Raw genomic sequence first — 13618 nt, 5'->3', positions numbered from 1 at the left:
ATGCATTTAAGTATCGCTGCAACTGTGTGCTCTTTTGGTTTCAGTTCTTGCAGAACTTACCCATTTCCTGCCTCATTGTTTAACAAATCTGCTCACTTTCATTGGGTACAACTTAAAGTTTCACAATGATCAGAAAAATAATATATTGTAATCAGTTATCATGGCAATTAACTCTGAGCAAGTTTGCTCAATGCTCACATTGATATGTAAAGTATCCAACGTAAAACTAGACAAATTTACGATTGAGTAATCATTGTAGTCGTTTTGGCAAGTGTGTGCGCATCGTTCTCTAGACTTTAGGTCTTGCTTTGATTAACAAAGATCAAGCTAGCTTAGCTTAAGAGAGAAAACGCATCACATTTAAAGAAACAAATGATGCTTAAATCAAGAACAAATCACAATTAGTTTCTCAATTGGGAAAAAGGTCTCCAATACGTAGCAAAATATCTTTAAATTTTTCAGCAAGAGTTGGAATACAATCAACCCCTATAAAGGAGGCAGGATAAGGTAATAAAAATAAATATGTTTTACAATAAACATATAATATTAAAAAAATAATAATTGGACAATCCTCTCTATTGTACAAGTGCGCAACCTGCCCTTATTGATGATAGCAACTAGAATCAAACCAATGCAATGGACAGACAAAGTCATTCCTCGAACTCAAACAAGATTTATGGTGAAGGAGACGTAAGGATGAGCCTCTGTGTCACCTCCAAAACCAGCCATTCCTCCTTCATCATCAGCTTTCCAGAAATTGCTGCAATTCGATTAAAAAACAATATAAATAGGGAACATGCTAATAGAAACATTTATTAAACGTCAGTCAAAGATTGAGCAGGAAAACATGCAAGGTCCAAGGACCACATAGATGTGGCCAATTGCAACTGAAGAAATGCATGTTCTTTTCTTACAATTTACTCAGTCCACCGTTATCACAACTTTCAGCCTAAAGTAAAGATGCATGTATCCGGGACCAGTAATGGTCAGCCTAAATGCATCCATGTTAGGTGTGTTCTTATTTGGTGGAAACAACAACAACAACAAATAACAACAAACCCAGTGTAATTCCACAAGTGGGGGTCTAGAAACATGTAGAAAAATATCATGTGCTTTATAAACTCCATCGACGATCATGCAATAGAATTTTAACACGTTAAAAGCTTCATAACAGGTTCCTTTGGGCTGTAGTTCAGGGAAAAATATAACATGCTTATAAAACCCTGTTCTTTTAAGGAGAATAGGCATTATTTACTACAGGGAGAGAACCATGGAAATTAGGGACTTAAAATCACTCATTCCCAAGCACATAAAACTCTTGCACATATAGTGTTTTAGTGCATCTAGATCTAGGAGGGTGTCTATGTCAAATATGGTTACGATCGGATTCTTTATCACATACCTGTTTGAACTGTCGCAGAGTGACTCGAGAATGGAACGCACTTTCTTCTCACTTTTGATTGAGGGTGCCAAAACAACAGACTGAAAATTTATGTCAGACCTTAAGTTATGATTAGCAATAATAATCTAAATACAACAAAAAGAGTTGTTGAAAAACATAATATTGGAGGGTTCAAATGAATTACCAAAAATGATGGAGGCAACCCGTATCTCAAAATGCTCTCAGCAAAGATACGCACAGCACAGAAGTGCATCCAGGAGCTAAAGACCTGTATGATGATGGCAGGACTTTTTAGACAAGGATTTCAACCACCAATTACGAACGGTTCAGTTCGAAAAGAAAATAAATCAATCAGCACTAAAAAAAGAAAAGGATAGCGAACCCAGATCGGATTGGATTGTGAAATCAAAAAAGTAATTACGATTTACAGCAGTTGCAAAAACAGAATTCACAATAGGGTACTTAGATCATTAATTACTACTTTGATGTATTGTTTAAGCAGTAAATTTCAATTCAAGGTCTTCCTGCTCTTTGCCAGTTGAATCCAAAACTGCTCCATGAATCGGAGGTACCTCAATACACTTACAGATTATGATTCCACATCCTTGGAATGGAAACATACCAAGTGCTTGTCTTTGAAATGATAATAGATTCATATGAAAGAAGTGTGTGCTAACAAAAGCCTCCACTCGAGGCAAGCACTTAATATCTAAAGAGAACCAAATGAGAAGGCGCAAACCACACGACGATACTCTCCTTTTGCTGAAGTTAGACAAAGTCATCATAAGTCACCAAGGGTAAGTGCAAGTCAAAATGCTGCTAAGGACTGACCTACCACGAGTTAAATTTGCCCTCTGGCTTAGCCAATTACCCTCATATTCCCTGAACATGCTGATACTGTTTGTACTTTCTGGAAACAAACTCCAAACTTCACTACATAGATTAATAGATACTTATAATTTTCTTATGGACTCTTCGACATACACTAGTCTAAATTGAACGTACCTGTTAGGTTTAATATCTGAATCTAATATCCTTACCAGAATCTATGTTACAGAAATTTGGAACCTTCTCCAATCTCCCCCACCATTCTCCCCTGAAGCCTCCTTCAAACTACCCATCTCTAAATGGTTTATCACTATAATCATCTAACAGCAACAATATATTTAAGAACAATGTGTACCTTTTGGTCAGTAAGTTTGTTTTTCCTACGAAACTAGCGACAGATAACCAGCAAACCGTGACGTTTTCAGGGAAAGCACGACTTGGGGGGTTCTAGATCAATGAAGATTCAGGCTGTCACTACTGATTTGATTGGAAACATGACTTGTTGAGCCGTCAAACGAATTTCATGGCTACAAACCCCCTCATCGCTCTCACTAGCACTCCCTTTAGGTGTGTTCAAATGGCCAGTTCACTTTCCAATTAAACATTAGGTCCAGTTTCCAGAAGTTTTAATCTTTCCATTTTTAGTAAAAATTATCAGATATTGACTAAATATTGGACATGTGACTTCCTATTATTAGTCCTCCATAACCAAATTAGAGAGATGTCAAGATGTAGTAAACAAGATTATTAGAGTTCTCCGACACATAAATAATCTTGTCCACTCAACAATTTTACTATGTCAAATGAAATGTAAAGTATTATTATCGTTCCTTAGTATCTCAGCTCATTAAATGCATCCTCATGAGCTGAATACCCTGTTGAAGACCTTCGTCGTTGGAAACAAGTGATTTTCGCGATACCTTAGACCATACCAAACAAACCAAGCCTGGCTCAGCTCATCTTTATCAAAAAGAGCCTTAGCCAGCCTGAGCTGAAATATGAGCAAGCTGAGCCAAGCATAAATCAGCTCAACTCAATGTTGAGGCCTAAGAGTTAATTTCTTCTCCTGATATCGGTGCTAACTGAACCCTCGATTATAAACTTAACTCATTCAAACTCTAGTTATAACTCATTGACATGCTCTACCTCAACCCTGGTGCGCCACATCAGTAAAGTTGGAATAGCCAATGGGTGCACTGGGGAATATACCTATTGCTAAGTAATGAAAAGGTAAACATTTGGTAGCAAAACAACATACTAGAATTTTGAAACTGAAGAGACATTGTAAATGTGACGTAATTGCAAGAAGAGAAATCATTTGCAATCACAAAGTTGGAAATTGCCTTCTCCAGATCACCTCTGCCTTGTATATCTATTTATCATAGATGCTCTAGAATTAATAGAAGGGAATTATAAAGATTAAAAGAGAGGGCTGATCCTGGTTTTTGCCAATGGATTCACCAAGAGAGTCAGGAAGAACAGATTGGAGTTTAAGAAACTGTACATGAAAGAAATAGATTTATTTAAAAATAAAAAGATACAATACATGTGGAAAAACAGTTAAGGAGAAAAATTAGCTGGACGTCAAACCAAAACTACGTTCCCTCTATGAGATTGTGGCTTTATTTATTTGTATAGATTAACCAACTGCATACCCAGTGATCCGTTTTTCCGTAATATACAAAAATATAACTATGATTTTTATCACTTGCATTGGATTTTACTTTGCTAATAAACTGAATAACCAAGATTTCGGATATTGTAACAGAAACTAAATCAAAAGCAAATTAGCTATATATCACTTTTAGCCAACTTGAACAGTTGGTAATTCCTGTTTTGACCAAACAATTGGACACCCTCAGGCCTTAACTGCCTTGTCTCGCCCTCTTCCCCATGAGAGGGTTTCCAACCTCATCCCTCTCTTTATACCACATATGTGATCATAATTCTGGCAAAAAAAAATAAAATTGACAGAACAAACTTATGGTAGGTTCTTAAGATGAAATGCATCAGAGCTTCATACAGACATCCCTGTCTTTCAAACTTTTTATATCCAACAACAACATACCCAATGAATCACAACAGTCAACTTGGTTGTTTGGCAATTATTTCATATGTAACATGCAACAATCCCCTTTCCCTCTCACTCTCTAGGATAAATTAATAATGCTGGAGGAATTAGGTGTGCTAGAATTCGCATAGTGGCACAAAAAAAAATCTAAGAGGAAATGATCTCTTATAATCAATTACAATATGAATAGAAGAAAACCATCCTACAAGGATTTCGTGTGTTTTATTTACCGTTCTCCTGCTTTATCACCAATCTCCTCCAAAAAAAGGGTAACATAACTAAAAGAATATTTCCAATGAGCCATAGCCTATAAATATGGTTCCAATTTATTACTGATCTCCTCCAGGAAGGGCACATAACTAGAAGAATATTTACGATGGGCCATAAAAGTGATCTCCCAAAGTTTCAAACTTTTGTTGGGAAAAAATCGGAGAGTAGGTTGTGGAATGAGATGGGAAGGGAAAGAGAAAAAGGATGGTGTAGGTGCAAAGGGCTCAGGGCAGTACGTCGAGTGGGAGCAGTTGATTAGGGAGCCATCATGTGTCTCCATGGGAAGTGGGAATAGGGGAATATGTTGGAAGGGTAAGATGGCAGATGATTGTTTTGTTGTTTTTCCTTTTTCTCAATTTCTAGGAGAATAAACTACAAAAATGTCCTTAATTTTTTTAGCAAGGCAAGGACACAACAAAAACAATGATAACATACCATATGTGAAGTCTGGGGAGGGTAGAGCGTACGCAAATCTTACCCACACCCTAATGGAGTTAAAAAGGCTATTATCAAATGACCCTCGGCTCAAATAACGCATAACAAAGCAATTTGAAAAAGAAATTACAAAAATAGAGAAGGCATTGCAAATAATATGGGAAATATTTAACAACAACAACAAACAAGGAACAATAAAACAACAACATACCCCGTGAGACCTTTATCTTTGCGGGGTATAGAGGTCATGACCCTCAGCTTAAAAGTTGTAACCAATCCCAAATAAGCAAAATAAGGCGATAACCGAAGTATAAGAAACAACATCTAGTAGCGAAAATCGAAGGACAAAATAGTGGTATGTTAGAATACGAATAGGAACAAGAATAGTATATAGAAATCCTACTTGGAAAATGATTAGTATACAGAATCCTTTTAAAAAATGATTAGTATATAGAATCCTTTTAAAAAATGATTAGTATATAGAATCCTACTTCGGAAAGAATTCTATTATAATGGCTATAAATAGGGTCTAAGTGTAATTATGTAGATATACAATTCAATAATATTATTTTTCCTTTGTTTCTCACACGGTATTAGAGCCAGGTCTATCCCTATTTGGGCTCTCGGTCCACGCTCCAATTGGGCATGGGCGTGAAGGGGGTGTTTGAATGGGTTAATCATACATTATTGGGAAATAGACTGGTGGTCAGCTTATATGGACTCCGACAATCCTCTTCTCATGAGTTAGCTTGCTTTGGGGGACTTCGGCAATCCTCCCCCTCATGAGCTAGTTTTTGGGGTTGAATTATGCCCGAACATCATATTGTTACACGGTGAATAGAGCTTCTACTATCCTAATAGTGAATCAAAGAGCTTTTGTTGTCAACAGGTGGCTATGACTCATATATGCGGCCTGTCTCGCCAATGATTATGAGAAAAACTTAACTCTACCCCTTCATAAGTCTCCTATTTCTCTCTCTAACACCACCCACACAAATGCTAATGGAACTAAGTTCCATGCTCTACACCTTCTCCTCTTTCTTCCACTCTTCCAACTGAACACCAATTCTTTCACCATTTTTGATATAGCCCCAAGAAGTACCAAACCATTCAAACGTATCCCACCATCACCTCATGAAAAGACAACAATGAAGAAGAAAAAGATGCTCTAAATCCTCTTCCGCCTCCTAGCACATATAAACACCAACTGATGCAGACTACCTCCTGCTTTCTAAGATAAGGATAATCACATGTTCTGTTGACCCTGTTTCCCCCTAATTAAGAGTCTGTCCTCTCTCCAAACCGTGATGCATTTCATTGTCAAGTACTGGAAAGCTTCATAGCTTCACTATTGGCAGATGAAGGCTATGAAAAAATCCACCAACATTTAATTAGAAAAGGAATGAAAAGATTATGAAATAACTCCCAATTTGGTAAATCATTCCACCACAGCCTGCTCCTTCTACGCTTCAATATCTCTCCCTATTTTTTCTATTTATTCCTGTATCCTTATTCTTGGTTGGTAAATATTTTAGGTCTCTACAATCATTGTTTTTTAAAGTTCTTACAACAGAACGCAATTTTGAGTTATTTTTGTCCTTGATAGGTTAAGGTTTCTTTGCTCCTCTTTCTGGGATAAGTTGATAGGTTATGATCGTTATCCATTTATTCTTTCCATGGTTCATTTCTAGATAATGAAAACAAAGATCTTTCTCAAAAGTAGTGAAAGAAAAGATTGCAAAAACCTTTTCCTAAACCCAGAACGTGCTCCCTCTGTTTCATATTTTACTCATGTAAGATGAGACTTGGTCCCAGAGCAAAAATAAGGCTCCAGAACCACCACATGCATTGTTACTGGAGTTGTCTATTATATCTTCTTCAATAGCTCATTCCGAAAGTTCATGCAACGAATTCCGGAATATATTCTCTTGAATCTCATAATCATTTCACTTCCACCAAACTCTATCAGATCACAACTTCTAGAAGAGTGAACTCATTCCATCCCTTTGAATTAATCAAAATTCAAGTTAGCATCTGATTGTAAAGCGATCTTGGTTGACCAATAGAGTGTAGACTTCATCCAAGTAAGCCCAAACTAAGAAAGAAACTTCAAGTCCTTAAATAAAGTAGTTTATAAATATTTTTTGCCTCGTGAAATATCAATTCATTTTTTCATTTCCTTAGAGACTGAAAAGCATCTCAAATTTAAAGCCAGTACCACAGAGAGAAGAATATGAATCTCGAAAAATTAACTGTTAGCAAAAAATGTATTCAGAAATGCCTAAATGTCCAATAGGTTCTTAAGAGGGTACCTCCCCATAACTGGTATAGCACCACTGTAACAGAGAGCTTCTGAATGTCTCTTGATCTTGCATCAGTTTCTCCAGCTCTTGTTTCCGGCTTTCTTGAGTCTCTGGATTATGTTCGAAATCGCGAATCTGAATCAAATGTAGCATAAGACTCTCTTTAGATGAGGCCTTCCTCTACCAATAGTTCTTCCCACCACACAGTTTTACATATTAAAATATCTATTTTTCCACCTGGTGGGTGTCCTGGAGAAGAGAGACTTGGAAAAGGTAAGGATAACTACCTGGAAGCCTCTTTCACGTGCTTTAATCTTGAAATTGTCGGCATCACGGTTGAATAATGTTACAGTATAAAGAGCATATTCATTGTCCTCATAGAGCATCTTAGAAGATCTGGGAACCTAAACAATTAGTTAAGTGAAAAAGGAGAACTTGTGGGATAGCACTATAAAAAGTTCAGAACGCTAAAAACATTTCCAGATTCAAAGAATTAAGTAAGAAATACAGTTTGTCCTCTAAGGAGAATAAACTAATCCAATATCCATTGCCAAAATCAGAATCACTATGCATAGGAGAGACACAATCCAAGTAAATAGAAGATATGTAAAGCTATAAACTGTATCTAACAAACTTCTTACCACATAGGTGGTCAGGGTCTCATAACTGGATAACCAGTCTTTCTGTGAGTATTTAGAAACAACAGCAAGGAGAGTTGTTAGGTGTTCTGAGGTAACAACATCTGCTGGCTTTACCAAATTAGACAGATCACGGACAGCTAAGCTGTAACAAAAACACCAAGCACATCAGCTAGAATGCTAATCACCAAGTAGATACTAATTCAAGAACAATTATAGCAACCGAGATCAGCAATTTCAAAGATTATTTAAGCTGCCACCACCACCTCAGAATCTCAGAGGAAATTCCAATGATTAACCAATTAAAACAACAAATAACAAAGAATCAAACATTGAAGAGCAGTCTCCCTGATCCTTTAATAAGGATAAGTTCCAAGACCAGAGCACCAAACTTCAGAATTTTTATGATCTTCTCCAAAAGATTTTAAAGTTTCTATGAGCAACATAAATCTAGCACTCTGTAGGAAGTTCTATCTTTAATTTCTCTTATCCATATGGAGATCCTATAATCCCTAAAATTTCATTTGTTAGTGATATATCTAATGCAAAACTATCTATCACCACATAATGCTTTAAAGCAAATCATCTATCACCACGACATGTAAATTCAAAATTGAATTAGATGATAGGAATATAATTGATTAAGGTACATTTTGACAGTAGCTACTTCTTCTTCTTCTTATTTTGTGCACACAACTCTAACCGACCATACAACATGAGGGCCACTTTTCTTTTGATAACCGAGAAATCCCCAAGGGTCAGTGGCACACAGTCTGAAACTCTGTGGGTAATGAGTCCACCACTCTACTGTTTTCCACTTGAACACCAGAATTTTGTCCGCGGCAGAGTTTAAACACATGATGTGCTCTTAACCCACTCATCACAAGTTGAATTCTTACCACTAGACCAAAGCTCTGGGGTCATGAGGGACACCTTTAATATCTGTCGACCAACATGGATGTATTTTCCATGTTTGATCTTTATAAAAAAGCATTCCATGTCGAATAGAAGGCTATTTGGACATAGCCTGTCTTAAGTTAGCTTCCTCTCTCCCTTATTAAATTCTACAATTATGTCCATCTATGTAGCAAGTGTAATTGACAAACATTAGGCAGTAGGGTAAAGCTTTTGTTGGTAAATCAATAATGACATAGCTGAATAGTCAAAACTGACAAATCACCATTAAGTGGAAGTCCATGTTTATACAATGGAATCCCATCTCTTACATACCTTCCGGTTTGCTTTCGGTTGATGGCATTAAGTTGACTACGCACATTGTTATACTCAGAAACACGAACCTGTCATAGATAACCAACAGAAATAGTAAGAGCGATCAAACTATCTAATTATTGGCACATTTTACATGACAATTTACAGAAACCCTTTAATAATTTCAAACTATCAGAATAGAAAGTAGTATCACCTGTTGTCATATCATTAGGAAATGACATTGTTCGAGCAATATAGCCAATACTATGATTAGAAAACCCTTAGTAGTAAACCAAGATACTAAACATTTAATCCAATGAAGTATCTCATAGAAAACTACAACAAAAGACTCAACCACACCATTGTTGTTCTTAATTGAAAAAATGATGTATGAAATAAGGATATTTTATATTAAAGAAACTTTCCTCATTACTAGAATTCCTAATTATAACACAACCATCTAGGATAAAATATATTACTAACTTTGATAATTCCTAACATACAACAACATTAGTTCTCTCAACTTTCAAGGCACTATATCTCAAACTCAAGGTAGTGAAGTAACTTGAATTAATCAAAAATAAAATGCCAAGTAGAACATACTGAAGAAAGTTATTATTGATAGAGCACTATTCTGAATGGCTGCTGGTATACTGTATATTCGTGTTTTTCTCGCTTCATCAGTAAAATTTATAATATTATCAAAAACTAATCTGATAGCATCTTGAAATAATGCTGTTGAGATAACAGACAATCATTGCGAACTGTTAAAAAAATGGATCTTGGGCCTAACTCAACCTCAAAAGCTAGCTAATGAGGGAGGATTGTGCAAGCCCATATAAGGAGACCACCCACCCCTTTTTCATCCGACATGGACTCTTCAATAAAATGCAAAGCAGTGCGCTACAATTCTTTCCTCATGATAGTCACCAGGGCTGCAGAAGTAGGAAGAATGTCTCAGGTAATAATATTATTTCATAAAGTAGAGATCCTTTTGGACTCGCCTTCGGCTACGTGCCCTTTGGATACTTCGCTTACCCGCAACCAGTGGGTCAAGGTGTGTAGCATGGTTTCTAAGGAACAAGTTAAGGCTCAACAGGGTTGACTAAGATCAATGTTCAAGGAAGGGATTTTATGGTAAAGTGACGATTCAAAGAGAGCCTAAGGTCATTTTCCAAGCTAAGCCACATAAGGGCTTGTTGCAGCACCCGGAAATAAGCAAATCTGAATTACCAAAAAGAAAAAGCTACGGTGATGTAAACATCGGGGACATTCTCATAGTAACTTGAATAAGTAGCTGAAGAGTAGCGAAAAAGGTTTTCTTAAAAAAATAATAGAATAGCCAAAAAAATGTTGTCGGAGCAATGACAATAAATGCAATATTTAGATGATGAAACTTAATACCTAGACTCTAATGCCATAAAGAAAGAAAAATGGAGAAGACTTTCCAAAATAGTGTCTACAGATTCAACGTTCAGTGCAGGACTCAATACCCCACTCTGACCACAAATAAGAAAACAAGAAGATATTTTTCACAACAGCAGATATCCAAACTCTATTACCACGAAGAAGGATAAAAGAAATAAGCTTTAAGAGATATTTCGGTTTGAAGAGAAGCTGGAAGAACTGCTGGAATAGTGATCAGAAGAGACGATATAATTTTACTAATAGTGGAAATCCTCCCATATGCAAGTGGTGTACCAAAAAATAGAATCTAAACCCTTCGGGGTGGCCCAGTGGTTTGAGCTTGGGACTTCCATGTTGGAGGTCTCAAGTTCGAAACCCCTTGCCAGCGAGAGCAAGGGTGCCTTCTGGGTCGAGCTCGTCGCACCAGGCTTGCCTGGTGCGGGTTACCTCTCCTATGTGGTTTGCGAGCTATTGCATAGGAGCGGGGTTTTACCCTGTGCGCACCCAAAAGGGTAGCGGCTGCGGGTTTCCCTTGTGGTCAAAAAAAAAAAATAGAACCTATATAAAGATATGATTTCTCCAAAAGTACCCAATATTTTGTACATATTATGATCTCATGGGAGAGGGTGCACCCAAAGGAAACTAGGAATAAGAAGTAACTCCTCAAATGTAAAAAAACATCCTCTGTCTATTCAAAAGCTCTCCAATTGCTCTTCTTTCTTAGGACTCACATTAGTGCTAGTGGCACAACATCCTAACCCCCCCCCCACCTTTTCTCTTTTTTTTTTTATATGTCAATAGTGTTCAACATGTCCATTATGTTCCTCCACCTTTTGCAGATAAAGAATTGATATCCACTTAATTGATGATTAAAAAAAAGCCTCCTGAGATCTAACCAGTTACGGGCCTTGAGGGTTCGTAACGAATATGGAAAAGAACACAAAGAGTGTCTGGCGTCTTGAAATTAAAATGAGTGGTTTAATATATTTGTGCTGATATGGACCTATTCAATTCTCCAAAGAGCAAACACAAGTCTTAACGGTCAAAGGTGAAAGTAAGGGTTGATATTTCATCTTTGCTTTCTCACTCAGTTAAGGTCCTCTTCATTCCTCCAAAATCTCCATTCTCTGTTTACTATAGCATCAGTATGTGCTTTTTCTTTTAATCTGGTAATATTAGAGTGTAAGTACGTGCTTAAGTCATGTTGTGAGACTTTACTTTACATGATAGATCTATTTCTTTGTTTACTTCACCACCTTATACATACTGGCATAATCATAACTATTTACTTGTATCGTGAATATTTTCTGTGAGATTTGTATTGGAAATCCCTTCACCACCCAACAAAAATCGAATATTATACAAATAAGATCTCTGACATTCCAATATCCGTTATTGTTTCATATAACACAACAGATTATATACCTTAAGGTCATCCTCAATCTTGGCAACTTGGCTGTGAATTCCATCCACAATCTCCTTAAGAGGTGACATTGTGGGATACTTTGCCTCATCCCATGCAAACCTATGACCAATATCAAATTTCCAGTCAGAAAAATGTTCACATGATGAAAGCAGTCAAATTACGTGATTACCTAGTGAGGTATGAGTCAACAGGAACTCCATCTACAGTGAGAGAGCTACTGAGAACGCCGGAAACTCTCTCCAATTCCTCGATCTGACGTCTTGTCTTGGAGCAGACCCCTTCAATGAAGCTATTTGACTGCAAAATTCAAACTTCCACATCAGATTCGCATCAATACCACCTTAATTAACTAAATTTCTCGATTCCTGAATATGGATAATCAAACTCTACCTATTCCCTTCCCCAATTGCAAAATTGCAGCTAGTATCCACTAAAACCGAGAAAATGATAACAATCCATTGTAGATCACACAATACAAATGCTTCGAACTAAAACACAGACCACATCAAAATGTATAGAGAGAGAGAAAAACAAACCAAAACTCACCTTGATGAGATCATCGCTAAGAGCTAAAAGCGAATCCAATGTACCGACACGGAGATTAGGGATGTTAAACTGCAAATTCAACGAGAAAAAAATGAAGGTGATCCAAAAAATCAGTCAGATCTCAGTAAAATATGTTAGAGGAAGGGCAGAGCTTACTCTGTAAAGAGGAGTGTCGAATGAATGCCTGGATATGGATTCTTGAAGGCGACTCCAGAGAGAAGTAGTAGACGAATTTTGCTGAACGGGAAGAGAAACCACCCAATACCTGGAAGCCATTATTCCACACTTGTTCTTCTTGTTGGTTTGATTGATTAGATGCAAAGGAGGATAAAAATACGAGTCGTTGAACTTTTTAGTCCCCCGGACCTTATGTAGTTGTGTCCATATGCGTTAATAGAAGCACCTTCGCATAGTTTCGGAATTACACTAACACCCCCTGTTGTTTAAATTTGTGGTGTCAATTGAAGAGGGACCTAAGTTTTTTTTTTTCCTATTATTGAAGTTTGATGAGTTTTAAGGGAAACGGATTTGATATATCTTAATTTTATTATTTAGAACTAATATATTTTTTTAATTATAAAAGAGACTCATATATATCTTATTGATATAGAGAGATAGCTCACGTATATTCTTTTTTCTAACGGAAGTGAAAAAGATAATTTTATTTTAATTTTTTGATAAAATTTTTAAACAAAATATAATCTTATACGGGTTTACTTATTTCTCCTCTAACATATATTTTTTAATTTTTTTGTTTCAGTGACTAATTTAGATTTGTTATTTTGATGGTTAAATTTATTCATGTTCACTAATATTCTTGTAAAATTTATCATAGATGACACAATTTTTTTTTCAAATACAAAAACTAAATTGCAATATAGCCGAAAAATAGTTTTAAATTATATATAGACAAAAAAATGTTTTAAAATTTTTTCTTACATTATTAAGGAATAAAAGAAACAATAAAATAAGAATAAAAACTCAAATAATGATAATCAAAGAAGTAAAAGCTAATAATTTATGTGTGAAAAAAATTAAAATATACCTTGTACTCTGCTAGAAGGATCATATATACCCCTAAAT

At 36.2% G+C, this 13618-nt stretch overlaps 1 protein-coding gene across 1 annotated transcript; it reads right to left on the bottom strand.

Annotated features, from left to right (window-relative positions):
• Positions 1–393: 393 nt before the first annotated feature.
• LOC107014736 (V-type proton ATPase subunit C) lies at positions 394–12921 on the bottom strand. The gene is made up of 11 exons (XM_015214786.2): positions 12692–12921; positions 12536–12604; positions 12159–12286; positions 11989–12088; positions 9178–9245; positions 7951–8092; positions 7597–7713; positions 7319–7444; positions 1587–1670; positions 1403–1482; positions 394–760 (listed from the first exon to the last, which is right to left on the bottom strand). The coding sequence occupies exons 1-11, from the start codon at positions 12809–12811 to the stop codon at positions 664–666; spliced, it is 1131 nt and encodes a 376-aa protein (XP_015070272.1). The 5' UTR covers positions 12812–12921; the 3' UTR covers positions 394–663.
• Positions 12922–13618: the final 697 nt, after the last annotated feature.

The sequence above is a fragment of the Solanum pennellii genome, chromosome 3 (genome assembly GCF_001406875.1).
Source record: "Solanum pennellii chromosome 3, SPENNV200".
NCBI lineage: Eukaryota > Viridiplantae > Streptophyta > Magnoliopsida > Solanales > Solanaceae > Solanum > Solanum pennellii.
Note: the sequence above shows the minus strand (reverse complement) of the source record. Positions and strands in the feature narration are given on the sequence as shown.